Genomic DNA, 17,232 nt, shown 5'->3' with positions numbered 1-17,232 from the left:
ATGCACTATTGGGCATTTATCCAAGGGATACAGGTGTGCTGTTTTGAAGGGACACATGCACTCCCATGTTTATAGCAGTGCTATCAACTATAGCCAAAGTATGGAAAGAGCCCAAATGTTCATCGATGGATGAATGGATAAAAAAGAAGTGGTGTGTATATATATACATATATATATACATATATATATATGTACATATATACACGTATATATATATATACGTATACGTATATATATATATGTATATGTATATATATGTATATACATATATATACATATACACACACACACACACACACACACATATATATATATACACACACAATGGAGTATTACTTGGCAATCACAAAGAATGAAATCTTGTCATTTGCAACATGTGGATGGAACTGAAGGGTATTATGCTAAGTGAAATTAGTCAGAGAAAGACAAAAATCATATGACTTCACTCATATGAAGACTTTAAGAGACAAAACAGATAATCATAAGGGAAGGGAAACAAAAATAATATAAAAACCGGGAGGGAGGGGGACAAAACAGTAGAGACTCATAAATATGGAGAACAAACTGAGGGTTACGGGAGGGGTTGTGAGAGGAAGGATGGGCTAAACGGGTAAGGGGCACTAAGGAATCTACTCCTGAAATCGTTGTTTCACCATATGCTAACTAATTTGGATGTAAATTTTAAAAAATAATAAATCAAGTTATAAAAAAAGATGATTTATCATAAATAAAAAAATAAAATTTATATTTGAATTGTCAAAAAAAAACCCAAAACAACCATGAAGACATAAGGAGAATAATGTTGTCTCAGCTGGAAGACCTTTGTTTATCAGGAATTAGGGTAATTTGGGGTCATCTTCTAATGGCATGTAATTTTAATAGGGCAGCCTACTATCCCAGAAAAGGTATGGAGAAAGAGATGAAGACATATCCAGTGTCTCCAGGGAGAAAAAATAAATAAATAAGTGAAATAAAATAATAAAATAAAATAAAAATAAAGGAACTACCTTGAATAAAGAGATAGACCTAATATTTTGATATTTAACTAAGTGTCTTATAGGACTGCTTCTCTTTCCTTTAACATCAAACCCTACCCAACAAAACAAATTACAAGCTACACCACATATGACTTGAAATAATAAAACTTGAAATTAAAATATGGATATGGATATTAATCCATGACAGACAGTCAATGATTGATATAGTACATGTGGTTATGCCTGAACTGTTGTGACTGAAATTCCTCAATAGAGTGATGTCAAGCAAATAGCTGTTAAACACCTAAGGTCAGAAAATTCCTATTTTTGCCATTCTGCCAACAGCATTCTATAGGAACTTGAGACAGTTACCTGACCTCTTTGACTCTTAACTCTCTCATCAAAAAAAAAAAAAAAAAAAAAGATAAATTATATACACTAACATGGACTTCAGCTCTAACATAATTGTCCCATGAAATGTAGGACAAAACTTAATTGCTGAATGTAATCAATTGTCAAAGAACAAGAAAGGTGAAGAGCTTTCTCATCTGTCCTTATATCTTCACTATAAGAGTAAAATTAGAAAGAGTTATACCTTATAGTGCAGCTCAAATTAGATAATGTAATTTGAAGCTTCTTATTCAAACCTTTCAATTTTATATTTCATATATAGTTGAGAAAAGAGGTAGAAGAGGAAATAGTGTTGAGAAAGAGAAGTGCTTAAACATTCATTTTGATAAAATAAGACTAACCGCTCAATTCACTTGCTATATACAAATCAGGCTCTTGGTTCAGTGAACACTGGACTAGAAAGCAATCAAAGGAATCAGCGTATTGGAGTAATACATTACATCAGTGGTAATTCTCTTCTGTTCCCTCAGAGTATGGATTAGAAAAATGAGACCCCCAAGTCACTGACCTATCAGAGATGGAACAGTCTAAGTCATTAGCAAAGCTATGTTCAGAAGCCAATCTTTTTGGTGCAAATATCAGTGATATTTGTCTATGATTACTTTGCAAAACACTAACAAAGAAAAAGCAAAGATTATCTTCTTGTCCTCAGTGAATTTGAATACTTTCTATCTAAAGTGGGCCACATTCTTTCTTCAAGGCCCATATCAAATTAATAATTGATAGATAGATGATTGATGATAGATGATAGATAGATAATAAATACATAAAAGTTTTCTTGCCAAAGGTAACCTTTTCTGTCTTTGTACATCCAGTACATTTTGCCTTTATATCTTATATCACTTTTCTTACTCTTTCTAGTTTTCATCTCTCCTGTCCTTTCTCATCTCACACACATACACAAAGAGGGATTACACATAGCACTATCTATACATGCACATGGACCTAGATGTGCACACATGCCCATAAAAACAAACATCCCCAAACACACACAAGCTGCTCAGAGAAACATCTGTACTAAATTATAACTATCTCCTCTATACTGCTTTATATACAGGATCTCCTAAAATTTGGGGGAGGAAATTAGCTCCTCGGTTGCTTGAGAGCACTAGCACAGGAATTCACCAGTCCTCAGCTAGGTCTTTGTTTAGGTGAAAGTCATATCCAATCTCACAGCTTCAACTGCCAGTTCTAAATGATGACATTAAATGTCTGTCACTTGTCCAGAACTCATTCCGAGCTTCATTCCCTCATTGCGTTGTCTACTCAGATTCTTCTGAATATCTTACAGGTATCAAACTCAGTACTCCTAAACTGAGTGTCATCAGCTTTTCCACTGTAGCTGTGTTCTTCCTTTCATTCACATCACCATCCAGCCCCGAAGCTGAAAGCCTTAGTGTCATTATTGAAGAGGTCCACACCCTTGTCTCCAGCAACCACCCTCAATGTGTGCCAAGCTCACTTATTTGTTGTTGTTGTTGTTGTTGTTGTTGTTGTCTAGTGCCTCTTCTCTCTCACTCTCTCTCTCTCTCTACCACTGTAATTCAAGTTTGGACCTTTATTCTTTCTATCTTGCATTATTGAAATAATGTTATTGATGTACTGGTTTCTGCTCCAATTTCAGTATATACATCTCAGCAGAATACCACTCCTCTATTCAAAACCCAAGTGGTCCAAATTATTTACAGATTAAAGTCTGAATGTGTTACTCTGGTCATCAAAGCCCTCTACTTTTTGTACTCCATTTATATTTCCAAATTTGCCCAGTATCATTTCTCTTCATATACCAAACGTTCCAGAAAAGCTGATATTCCTACTTCTGGTAGTTTCCCACCTTTTTGTCTTTATTCTTAGAGTTTCATTTGCTTTCTGTCCTATCTTTTCCCTACTTATTCAAATCCTAACTATTCTTATATATATAGTGCTTCAAATGTACATAATAGTTTAAGGATATCTTGTTCATAGCACTCATCACTTCCTATCTTGAATTACAATAATTTTATATATATTGCTCTTCTTCTATACTTGAGTCATTGTCTAAGAATACACTTGCTGAGTGCTGGAGAGCATAGCCCATGGCTGATTTATCTTAATAATCCCCACAATGCCTAGCAAAATGCTTGCATATGATAAATATTCAATAAGTATATGTTAGTGGTTAGCATAGCTGTCCTCCAGTAAATATATGTTGATTTAATGAATAAGCATTCATTTTTATGACAATGATAAAGAAAGTTTTTACTTATTTAGAAAAAAAACACAATCATTTATCATGGGAAATGTTCATATTTATTTCCCCTGGAATATAATCAGTAACTAAACTAGCAGTGTTGATTAACATTTCTAATAATTATTACTTGAAATGGTATTGAATATACATGCAACTTCAGACTGAGTCCAAGTGTACTTCTTACTTCAATGCATTAAAAATTTAGCAGTCATCAAACAGACATTAACAACCAAACCACGGTGCTTTTCAATGTAACATCTCCAGAATTCGAAGGAAATTGTGACATTAATTTTATGCTTAAAGAATGCTCTCTATTTGCCAGGTGTGATGGGAGAATATGAGCCGAAAATTGAGGTCCATTTTCCTTTCACGGTTACAGCTGCTAAGGGAACAACTGTTAAGATGGAATGCTTTGCACTTGGCAAGTAAGTACACATTCTTCCATAATTAGATACAATTATTTATTAAAGTGTGATATATCTTATTTTTGGATCACTTATTTCGCTAGATTTAATTTTCCCAGAAGCTCCTTGGTAGCTATTCATAAAAAAGAAAAGAAAAAAAAAAAAAAACCAGGAAGATGCTAATTGATGAAGTAACCAATTATAATTATCTTTCTAGTGATTTCTATGAATAGTAATGTATATAGTCTTGCTATTTTAACATAAAGCAAACTTCTCTAAGTAAAAGAAGAGCTTTACATCTCTTTGCCTATATGTCTTAAATTTTCAATGTCATTCTTAAATATCATTCAACAATGATATAAATAAAACATGGATAAAAAGATAAGGTGTTATCTGCTTTTTGTGCATATGATATAGACTCTGATAAGATATAATGAGACAACAGTATAAAAATCATAAAGATAGTAGTTACAGTGAGCCAATTGATTAGTACTTTCTGAAAGAATGATAACATGATAGCACCAGCTGTCAATATGTACAATATGCAATCATTCCCCAAATGAGAAAGATGATATATATCACACTATAATGACTGCTAGACTTAATGATTCTATTTCTGAGGGCTTAAATCCTATAATATATATAATCACTTGTCAATGATGTTTATAATATGACTATTGAGCATAGAGGCAGGAGTAAGATTTTGATTATATTTGATTAGAGTATTATGATTTATTTTAAACAGAGTGTTGTTTTGTATTTTTAAGGTGATAAGACCTCAGGGTCCTTTCTAGACTCTGTAATTATAATTTACATAAATGCATCTCTATCAGAGTTACTAATCATTTAACTTCAGTTGTGGTGAGCTAGCTCCCACAACATAGCTATAAAGCACTTGGAGATAAAACATGCTATATAAATGTGCTTAAAGTAGGTTTAGCTTATGGGTGAGAAAAAATATTAGTAAATTTGAAAAATTCATATTTATAGTAAATTTATATACAAAAATCCATAGTAAGAAGAGGTTTAAGGAATGAACATAGTGAACATCATGCTTTTTTAAAATTTAAAACTGATTGAAATAACATACACATGTGCAATTCTATTTAAATCTGAGTAGAAGCATGATCATAATAGACTGAAAACAAAATAAATTGTTATATACTCCATTTGTAAGCAAAATATGCTTGTAAGTAGAAATATATTTCAAGAACTAAAAATTCATCTAGGGGGTATTTGGGCTGATATCTGAGGAAGCTTTCCAAACCTAAAGATACTGGTTAAATGGGCATGATTAAATCAACCTTAAAATTATTGTTTTTCACTATTTGCCATACTGAGGTGTCAAGTATGCCTGAAAATGTCCTGAGTAATCAGCTGGATTCTGATAAATACAAAAATAATATGTTTTGACTTAATGCCAAAGGTTTTAGTATATCCTGCAGTTAAATAATTCTCTTTTTTTCCTGCAGTTAAGTAATTCCTAAATGCCAGAATTTGCATTAAAACTACAAACAAAAGAAGGTCATATTGTAAAACAAATTACAGAAATGGATTTATAGAGGAAAAAAAAAATAATTTGGGATATTTCCCCCGGCAGGATTATTTAATAAGTTAGATGTGTTTGCTTTTGGAATTCTTAAAATACGTTTAGTAAATTGATCCTTAAAATCCCTTTCATTCTAAGTGGAATCCAACAGTCAAATTATGTTATTTTAATACTTTATTTTCTTCATCTTTTCCACTCCTTTGTTACTCCTTCTCCCCATTTTCCCCAACATAAGTAAACAAAAGGGAAGATAAAGACACACAGCCTATCAAGAAAGGCTGTTGCTCACTTGATATCCTTTTTATGAAGTGTCATAATTATGAAAAAAGCATGTATGAAGAGTTTACCTCTACCTAAAGATTAACCTACCACTGATGAAAGTAAACAAAATTTAAAAATAACATCTTTACATGTGTTAATTATTTTAAAACACTTTTTTTAATGTTTTTTTTTTTTTCTATTTTGAGAGACAAAGAAAAAGAGAGAGGATGAGCAGCAGGGGGGCGGGGGGAGAGGGAACAGAGGATCCAAAGTGGGGCTCCATGCTGACAGTAGAGAGTTCGATTCGTGGCTCAAACCCACAAACCTTGAGATCATGACCTGAGCCACCCAGGTGCTAATTTTTTTAGAGTACACAATCATGTGGAATAGATCCTTATTGCATCCCAACATAATCATAGAAATTTCAAATTAATACCGGAGCATCTGCTTAGTTCCCACAGCCCACTTGAGCTGTTTCCCACCTTAACAAGGACATGATTCTCTGGTGGATCTTTGCCTGCCCAAGAACTTTATTATATACCACTAGATACTGATCAGGACCTTGCCACTCAAGCTGATATCCCCTTTAAGTCTGTCCACATAGTGTTTTAACCAAATGTTCCTCATGGGGTATTATAACCAAATTCTGGCATAGAGGATACCAAGCTCTTTGCTATCTCATGGCCTTTACACTTGCTTTCCCTCTATAGGGAACACTCTTCCCTGTTCTTTCCATGCTAACTCCCACTTATCCTTTGGCCTGAACTTAAATATAACCCTCTAAAGAGAAAAGCTGTTACTACTTTATGTAACTCACACTCATTATTCTTTATCTAAATATTTGGGGTATTATTAATCATAACCCTTAATACAATTTTATATTATTTACATATCAGTTTCTCTGATTATTTCCCCACTGGATCAGGCATAAATCCAAGTGGAAACAGGATACAACTCATATGGTTCAAAAGAGTTTACTAAAGGCACATGTTCAATATCCATGAGCAAGGTTAAGGTAACCAAAAAAAAAAAAAAAAAAAAAAAACTGAGGCATTTGTAGACTAGTGATACCAAGAAGTCATTCCCACCCCTAAGCCAGAATGAAAAAGGAGGAGGAGATAATAATGTCACCAAAACCAGAAAGAGCTGGATATATGGAGTGGGCTGTGGCCCCCAAGGCAACTATAGACACTGAAGAAATACATTAAAAGAACATGGCTAAGGAAAGGGTCAGGAAATTCATTTCCTTATTTCTTTTTCTTCATGCCTCCCCATCTCTGGTGGCTCGCATGGCTAAAGGCAACCAGAAGCCTACCTGCAAGCCCAGAGGAGCTGTTGGCAGTACACAAAGCAAAGGAGGAAGTCTGGGGGAAGAGGAAGATGACAGAGAAGGGAGGCAAATGGAATAAGTTTTAAACTCCATGAGAGCAGGAATCATGACTACATTCTTTACTTATTCCTAGTGCCTACCACAGTGCTTGACACATAACAGCACTCAGGAAATATTTGTTGCAGGAATGAATAAACTCAGAAAGGTTCTGTCTACTTAATACAATTCAAGTCTTTATTAGTAACACATAATAAATAAACAATAAATAGCCTTTTATGCATAAAATCTTTTGATTAACTCCTAATCTCCCAAACAAATCCACCTACATTCATACCTCTACTTCTTGCCCTCTCATCTTTTCTCATTTATGTCTACATTTACACTTATATTTTAGTCCTCACTTTTTCCTGCTTATTCTTACCTCACTCCACCAGTATCTCTCTTAGACCTACAATTTCTCCTTCTCATTTTATTTTATTCTTAAGGCATGTTATCATGTCCAAATTATACTTACTATTTTAAAAAAATGATCCCAAAAATCTTTCCTTTACCTATTGATTCTTAGGAAAAGTTTGGTTGTTTCCTTTGAGGGATAAAATGAGGTTAAAAATGAGGAAGATTTATCAAAGAAGCCAATCTAGAAAGGCTATTTATTGCATGATTCCAACTATATTACATTCTGGAAAAGGCAAAACTATGGATGCAGTAAAAATATCAATATTGCCAGGGCTAGGGGAAAAGAGAAATGACTAGATGAAGCACCGAGAACTTTTACAGTAATAAAGCTATTCTGTGTGATACTATAATGTTGGAGACACGTCATTATGTATTTGTCAAAACCTATAGAATAAACCAAGAGTGAACCCTAAATTACATTATCATCTTTTCATGATAATAATTTGTCAATATAGCTTCATCAATTGTAATACTTGTACCACTTTGATGAAGTGTTTGATAATATGGGAGGGGGGCTGTTGGGTATATGGGACAAGAAGTATATTGTAACTGTACTTTCTGCTTAATTATGCTATCTGTGAACCTAAAACTGCACTTAAAAAGTAAAGTCTATTTTTAAAAAATAATTAAAAAATAAATCAGAAAATAAATAAATACCAGTGTGAAGGACATAGTGAAATACATATGTCAGAGAGAGTGATATTTGATGCAATAATGGCATGAAGGACAAACAAGGAGATCAAAAGTACAAAATTTTGTTGTTCCCACTTTTACCTTCTCCCACCCTTACTGGAGCAACTCAGACTTCCTACCAGAAATCACCATTTATATCATGTCATTCATTAAATCCACTACTTTCCTAGATACTCCTCTCTCAAGGAAAAATAATTAATTCATTAATGCAAAGGAGCCAAAAAGCAAGAAGTGTGCTTTTATAGCTCATCTGGTAAATGCAAATGGGCTAACGTACCTTGAAAGGACCTAGAACTGAGTACAAGTCTGGAGGTTTTAAGAAATAACTATGTTCCAGGTACTGTACTAATTTCTAAGGATTTCCATCATCCTTATTCTCATTCTATCATCATACATTTAGCTGGACTTAGCTGGACTATTTTCAGTTCAGTCTGTCATTACATAAGCAACAGTATACACTTTGACTGAGGTGTCCTCCCACAGTCAATTTTTATCTTTAGAGTTACATTGCCCATCGGTTTTGTTCCAGTTTAAACTGAGACTTAAATACAATAAAGATAGATTCCATCTCTTGAATTTTCTCTGACCCATGATATCATTCATGAATATCATAAGCCATACTGGAAATTTCTTTGATTGTTAACAACTTTGAAAACATATCAGAATACTGATCCATTGCTCACAAACTACGTTTTTATTCATCTTAAAAAGTAAGTACATCTACTTCTATATAATCTGTTTCTAAAGGTATTCAGTTCTTATAATTTAGAAGATGTAAATTAATGCAGCCATAGTTTCACAGATCATTTAAAAATATATAAGCTGATATTTTTCTTTATTCTTAAAGAAAAACAGTAGAAGAAAAAATATTTTAGGTTATAGAATTTCACTATCTCATAGCATCACACCAGTTCACCAATCTGCCTAATTTGAAGTTAAATACAAAGTCAATACAAGAGCAAAAAGCTGCAAGTTGTCTTCTAAATAAATCTTATTTAAATCTGAATTTAGGAAAAATCAAATGGTTTCTCTGTAGGCTACTGCAGCAGAATGCAACATGGGAACGAGTTATACTTGTAGAAATCTTTCTACAAATAGAATTATACAATACTGAGTACAGAAAATATGGGTGAAGTGACTATGACACATTCTGTTTAGTACTGGTCAATTCTGCAAAGGTAGAATTTCCCACCCCCCCCCCCAAAAAAAATGGGAAATGCTTAAAAAGCATCCATAGGGGAACAAAGGTATGCAAAGGCCTGAGAAATACAGAAAAGTGAAGAAAAAAAAAAAGAATGGGGATTAATTACTTTGGAAATAAAAAGGCTGTTGCAGACATACGGAATGCTATTATCAAGAGATTGCTCATACACTGTTCTCCAGTTTCATCGAGGTGAGAGGGCTTGAAATTCCAACAGTTTGGGACTAAACTAGCAGAATCAGACTGGGTCTAATGTAGAAGTTTGTGACAAAAAAAAAAAAAAAAAAGTTGTTACAGGGAAAAATGGATTATCAGCAGAGGCAGTAGAAACTCTACCCACACTGATGGAAGAATATAATATCCATTTGTCTCCCAATAATCTAGACGGAATTTTTCCTGAAAAGAAAGAAATGGTCTGGGTCAGGATTGGAAATGAAAATTTTAAAATAAACATTCTTTTTTGCTGGCCACTCATCTACCTACTCACGCTGAATATTAAGAGTCTAGAGCCGGGCAGGCTTAATTAGCTGCTTTTGTTAACTACATTATTGCATAATATTTTAAAGTAGCTTATGCAGGAAGTAGAAATGGAGAGTGTTGCCTTTTCTTACTCAGCATTCAGCTCAGAGACGTTAGTTAGGGGAGAAGGGGTGTCTTTGGTATCTATCAGGTCTGCTTTAAACACTGAACACAATACTCCTGAAAGGAAATGAGAGATAAGAGATCAAAGGACAATGCAAGTAAGAAATCCCGTAGGTCCCTAGTTCATACTTCATTTCAATGGTCCTCTCCAAATGTAATTGGAAGTTGGTGATATTTTCAACTGATCGTGCTCAGTTTTTAAGTCTCATCTATATAACTTGTTAACAAGACAACACAGAGTAAAATGGGAACTTTAAAGTATGGTGCATTAGTAACTGCAGAAAGCAGCTATCATCTCTAGGGTTGTGGGGAAAAACAAGAAGAGCTGGAATTACTTAAAGCTGAAAGCTCAGAGGTTCCCATCTTGTTTTTATCATCAGCCCTCATATCACAAAACAGAGTAAGAAGGGTGGACTGACACAAGTTCCACTTTACATTTTCAAACTTATCTCTACCTCTCAATCAACCACACCTCTTCCTATACCTCATCCATACATACTTTTCCACTTCTGTGGTCTTGTAACTCACTTCTGCCAGTCTAAAATATCCTGCCCTCACAATTCTACTTGGTCTTTGAAACAGGTCAAATGCAGCTTCTCTGCTGAATCCTGCCTACTTTACTTGAAATCCAATCTCTTACCATTGGAACTGTATCACCATCTATATTTTACCGTTTAGAGTGCCTTATGGGGTCAGTTGTGTATATCTGTCTTCCTTACTGTGCTAAAGTTTTGTATCCCTAGAGTATTTTTACATGCAGTTGCTGCTGGCCTTATTTATTGAATTTAATTCAGGTATGAGAAATGTGGCCAATCTTTCATAACAGGAAGTATGTTACTGCCTTGGTTTGGTCAGACAGAAGTCTCCAGATGCCTTTCATGTGTCTTGGCCCTGAAAATTCTGACCATATTACATTAGCTACAGTTTTCTGACAGATTTCATTTCATCATGTGACCTTTTGCAGACCCCAAAAAGATCACTAGATATGTCACATAGCTACCAACAAGAAAGAAGTAAAATTTGGTCATTGATGCTTAAATGACCCCATGCACAAGGGCAAACTTGGGGTTATTCTGTAATAAAAAAGCCATATGCCATAAAGCAACATCAGTTTATCTGCTATGACAATTCTACAAGCTAATAGTGTTACAGGGAGATCTTTTCTTTCTTTCTTTCTTTTTTTTTTTAACTTTACATGTTTCTTATCTTGCTTTTGCAGCCATTAACACACAATCAGATCAGCTGTGCTTAAAAGGCCTTGAACCAGTTACTGTAATAATTATGTGGATGACCTTTCCAGGATCATCTGAAACCTGGCAGTGAGGTGGGAGGGAAGAACACATTCAATTTCCTGCCTTTCTTAGTTCCTGATTATCTCTCTTTCAGATAGCATTTACAAACCATCTTTTGTTACTCCATCAAATGTCTATTAAGAAACCAGAAGGTTAAGTATTTTTTTCTCTTTTTATATGTTTATTGCAAATACGAAAGTGCCAGTTATCAATTCATAAAGTCATTTTTGCTATAGTTTATGTTTTACTTTTCTTAGTCCTTAGCCAATTTGTCTCAAATGGCTGCTCTTGTGTCCCGTTGTAACTGTGAGAATGACAAATATTCCCCTGAGATTTCCCATGGTCGACAACTGGCAAATGTTCCTGAAGGAGCCTACTCTTTAGTTACAGATTGATAATTTATTAATACTGCTTATTTGGAACTGCCGGTCACTAGGGGCTATAGGAATTTAAAAAAATTAGAGTTGATAGTATTCGTCTATCAAACCAAATTCAAATTACTTAATCATTAGATTGACAGAAGATCTAGGGATGGGAGTTAGTCATTGTGTCTAGGAATTAATAAATGTTTACCTATCATAGGACAGTGGTAAATTATGGAGTGAAGAAAATTACCTTTCTGAGCTATTGGTTGCTTCTTTATTATTGAGACCAAGGATGCATCCTCATTTCAGGTGGTACCCAAAGGAGTTATGTGCTGAAACAATCTTAAATATCATACAGCCCAATATCAATTTGTAGATGAGAAACTGAGACTTCACAGGAAAGAGATAGACCAACACTTGTGGACTTGCTGGCCAGGCTAATAGTTTATGCTTCTTCACTTGGTGCTCTTTATATTTTCAACATCTTTCAATAGTGCCAACTATGTGTTTTGGTTATTTATGTATTTTGCATTCAAAAATGTCAACTATTTCTAAGCAAACAGAGCCAGTAATTTGCATAATTATTCATTTTTGGAGTCACTGTTAGCTGGCATCATATTTCTAGCTTTTCTAGGGAAACCGTAGACCTAGTTAATTTGCCTCAGCAGAAAAACCACATATTTGTGCAAAGCCTCACAGCTAGCAAGCTATAGAAGGCAGAACCAGGTTCTAAAACTAAATGCCGTTCTCAATTTAACATACTGATTTTCAGTCACTGAGGGTAATTACCACTTTACTGTAGCAAATATTTTTCTGAATGCACTTACGTATCTCAATGATCAAGAATTGGGAATATTAGTATGAAGGACAAGCCGCCAAGGGTATAAAGAAGAAGATTATCCCAAAATTACATATTTTTACTTGGTTTAGTGAAGGGTCATCTAACAGCTTTATTTTGAGTGAATGTTCCTGGAGTTTTCATAGAATAACCTTTTCTACTGGATGTTGACTGTGAGATGAAAAACTGGTAAGCTATTAATATTCATAAAGAGATTATAAAGAATCAATATATCCATCAAAGGTTTCCAACTCCTTTGGAAACTATGCCCCAAAAAACTCACCAGATACGTAATATTGATATCTGAGTGAGCATTTAGTGGAGCAAAAGTAAAAGAAATCTTAACCAAAAAGTTGTCCAAAATCTCAGCATACTTAAAACTGACCTCTACCTCCTACTGGATGGTTTCCATATCTCCCTTCAATTCTAACCACATCTCTGACATGTTTGCTCAATGGATTAAAAACAGCAGTAAATTTAGGAAAATTCTTTATTCTCCTGACTTCAGTTTCCTTATTTTGAATTCTTCCAGTGTATATTTCTATATGTTTTATGTAATTGATTACCCCAAATTCCCATTGAATGTTCTAGAAATTTAAATTTTGTGCCCAATGATTATCTCTTCTAATAGTAATTTTAATACCCATAATACCACTTTTAAAGTGGATGTATGTCAGAGCAAAAGTGCTATAGTCTCTTTATTTGAGATATTCTGGCTGATATGTTTGATGGGAATACTTACTTTTTAAAGCTATCATAGTACATTTCTAAAAAGTGGTAAGGGTCTTACCGATTCATTGTACTATGAACTAAGCCTATCTAGTGTAAGTTTTTTCTTGCCTTATTGGTATTGTTTGACCAAAGGCAGCATCAAAATTTGTCCAGTGGATAAAGATTAATTTAGAATTTTAAGATGTTTTCATATGCAATACTCAGAATGATTTGATGCTAAGTTGGAAATTTAGATACAAGCATTGGTAATATGCATAACATTAGTATTATGTTTTTACATTTTGCACTTTTCATTTCAATATCTGTCAATATCATGATCATGTAAGATTTGCTCATATGATATTCCTTCCTTGATACTTCCCTGTCCCTAACTTTATTATCCAAGTGTCTCCCATCAAGCATCATCATTGTCTTCCCTCAAACCTTCTGTCCCAATCTCTCAGCCACTTAAAAATCCCTCAGTTCCATTTCTTCCTTCCTATTCTATATGCCAAAACCATAAAGTCCATTATTATTAAGACAATTTGGCTCTCTTATTTCTGCTACGAAGTAGATTAGAGACAGCCTTCAAAAAATTCACCATACTGATGTTCTACCAGTTTGGGGAATTACTCCAAGTGCTGCTTTATATCAAGCTCTGCAATGGGCACTTTATCATTTCTGTTTTTACAGGTTGCAGGGATTTACTTCTGGTTTTCACATAACTTCCTATCCCATTAAGCCTAATACTTCTTTTGGACTTTTAATTTGGTTGTTGATTCCAACTTCGACTCTTAATTTTCCCACTTGAGGTTTTTCAGTCCCTTGTTCCACAGCCTGTAGGTCCAGACTGGGTTCCTAGAACTCCAATTCACATACAGCTATCATACCCAGACCTCATCTGCCTACATAAGTAGTTTTCACTGACACTGGAGGTAACCCCTGAGGTAGTTACTCAAAGCATAGAGTCTTAAATTTTATTTCACTCTTTCTTCCTTTTCAACATCATCTGTGTAATCACTGTGTCTTAAATTCATGCTCACTTAGTTGGGACAAAGCGAACATTCATTTACTGAATTAAATCATTATCATCATAATAGTTATGTGTATATGCTCACAAGGAAGCAGAAATAAAATAACATATTAAGGAATTCTAAGTCTGAGACCACATATGCCCAGGCATATAGATTATAAAGCCAGAAGTTGAGAGTCCCTATTAGGCTGCACGCAGAGGATGGTTTCACCTTGGTGCAGTTTCATGCAGTCATGTATACTCCTTATGTCCACATTTCAGAAACACATTTTCTGCAGTTGAAACATGAGTTCTAGCAAGATTGAATTTTCCTACCAAAGTCACTCTGATGAATCAGAAAAGAAACTGATAATTTGCTAATAACCAGGACTGGTTTTCTGTAGAAATAAATAATGGGCTCAGTAGAAATATGACCAATCAGAAAGCTGATGGACTCAAAGCAAAGTTAGAACAAAGAGGGTGGAATCCCCCATGCACTGTAACTCTAAAGTCACTATAAATTGATGGATTAGCCTTTTCCTCTCAAAATATTACTGTATTTATGGCACTTGTCAGGGTAATGTTAGGAAGAAAGTAATTTTATTATTACTATAATTATTATTCTCCATGTTTCCAATATACTTTGTCAGTTGAAAATACAAAACTTTTATAATACAAAATCTATTATTTTAAACAACCTCATGACTATATATAACAATTTCCAAAAGCACAATTTTTATTTTATTAATTACATATTTAAATTGGTGGCTTCTTTCAAGTTTTTAGGGAAACACCTTAGCCTCAGTAGTCACATATCCAGCAATTATATTCAATGCTGTGGTGTCTGAAATATTTCTGTGAATACATAATCTCATCAATTCTAGTATGTCTTTTTCTTCTCAATTCATAATTTTTGTTGGCATTTGGAGGATGCATCATACCTCTGTCTTTAGTCTTTGCTTGATATTTGATATAGGAAAAAAACTTTTCCTTATATTTTGATTCCCACAGCACCAAGACACAAAAGTTCATTTAAAGTTCATTCGTTCACATTAATGTTCTTAACAAATGAGGAATCAGAGACATAATTCCTTCTTGGTCTTTGGAATATCCCACTCAGGGCCTTCTAAAACTTGGAAACGGGTGTCATTGAGATAAGACAGATGGAGGGTGAGGTCATAGGGAAAAGTTGTTAATTGAACCATCTCAAAACCATCTCCTATGCCTTTACTTAAAGGTAGCATTAGCTAGTTTTCATTTATCTCTGCAATAATATTTATTGGAAAACAATTTACTGTGAAGTTAAAACACTGCAATTTCATATTCTTCATTTCTATGTTGTGAATCTAATAGTATTTTTTAAATATGCAATTAAATGAAATGTATCTGTATGCACAATGTATAATCAAAGTGGTCCTGAATTGTCTTATAGCTCATGCATTGTTGCCTTAGACAAATCATTTTATGATACTTCATTCTATCTAAGTATTTTCTATTTCATATGACAGGGAAGTAAAGTTTCATTCTTTATTGATTTCATACTTTTTGCATTAATTGTTCATAGCTGTATGGTTGATTTTCAGTGGTGGAATCATGTGTATATTTTAGCATTTGGTGCAATTAGGTTTAATGTATTATTTGTACATATGAAACATGTTAAGTGTGTGCATGTATGTGTATGTAAGTGAATGAAGTATTAAAACCACATAAAGGATTTCTCAAGGTAGAAAATGTTAAGACATAAACTAAACATCTGTCGTCCTGTTTTTTTCTTCTTTTTTTTTTTATTTGCAATGCAATATAGCAACACCTACCTTCTGTTCCTGTCATTGTTTTTGTTGGTAGTTATATGGTGCAGAATAGTTTCATGTCAAGCATTTATAATAATATTTTTTATTCTGAAGAATAATTTTAGCTGATATCCAATAGCTACAAAAATGATACTCAGTGGGGACATGTGTCAGCTGCTATTATAGGACAAAAGGCAAATGATAAGTACTTTGGGTCATTTATGTTCCCTTATTTTCTTTACTTTTGGGGATTGAATCAATTTGGTCACAACTTTTATAATGTCTTATTTATGGCCATTTTCTCAAAGAAAGGCATATTATGAATCAGGTCATTTGTTTTATACATCCCTACAGAGAAATGTAGCCCTTTCAACATTTCTGAAAGAAGAGCACATATCAGTGTTTCTTACACAGACACAAAGGGAAGGAATATCTTCTAATTTCCACCTTCATGTAATGCCATTACACTCAGCCACACTCTATTGAGAGAAAGTATAAATATAATACACCCCAAAGCACACATTTAAAAAAAATCTATGAAATCCAGATGTATATTACAATTGATGGTATGTCATAGTTAATCAGCAATGTTTTCTTTCTTAGCAATTCTTAAAATAATGGTGTATCTTACAATTGGAGGTATCTTGGATATGATGAATTAGAGTAATTAAGATTAAAGTGGCATATGTTCAACCCTAACATAGTGATCAAGTCAGTCAGAACCTGAGTGATGACATGTTCTTCCTCCATTTATATGCAGTATTATTGTTAAAATCTGAGTTAATAAAAAAATGTTTCCCCTATAGCATTCAAAATCTATTAGAAAGATGATTGTTGACTGCACATTTTTATTTTTTTAAATCAACAAAAGTTATTCTAGCACCAACAGTCTCAGTTACTTCCAGCCATGTTATCTGTGAGAGTCAACATACACACCTTTTAAAATTGGGGATTAAAATACAAAGGAGTCTAGTCCAAAAATATCCTTCTGCCCATTGCCTTAATCATTTCTTCAGTCTCTGGATTTTGTTGACTATAAGTCATAAATAGCAGAAAATAGAAAAAAACAT

The 17,232-nt window shown here is 33.8% G+C and overlaps 1 protein-coding gene across 1 annotated transcript in view; it reads left to right on the top strand.

Annotated features, from left to right (window-relative positions):
* The window catches only part of CNTN5 (contactin 5), a 536,456-nt gene that overhangs the window by 177,701 nt on the left and 341,523 nt on the right, over nucleotides 1-17,232 (top strand). Inside the window, exon 7 of the mRNA XM_042907110.1 lies at nucleotides 3,941-4,043. Coding sequence (XP_042763044.1) covers nucleotides 3,941-4,043 — 103 coding nt within the window. The remainder of the gene's footprint in view (nucleotides 1-3,940; nucleotides 4,044-17,232) is intronic.

This window comes from Panthera leo, chromosome D1 (assembly GCF_018350215.1).
Source record: "Panthera leo isolate Ple1 chromosome D1, P.leo_Ple1_pat1.1, whole genome shotgun sequence".
Lineage (NCBI taxonomy): Eukaryota > Metazoa > Chordata > Mammalia > Carnivora > Felidae > Panthera > Panthera leo.
Note: the sequence above shows the minus strand (reverse complement) of the source record. Positions and strands in the feature narration are given on the sequence as shown.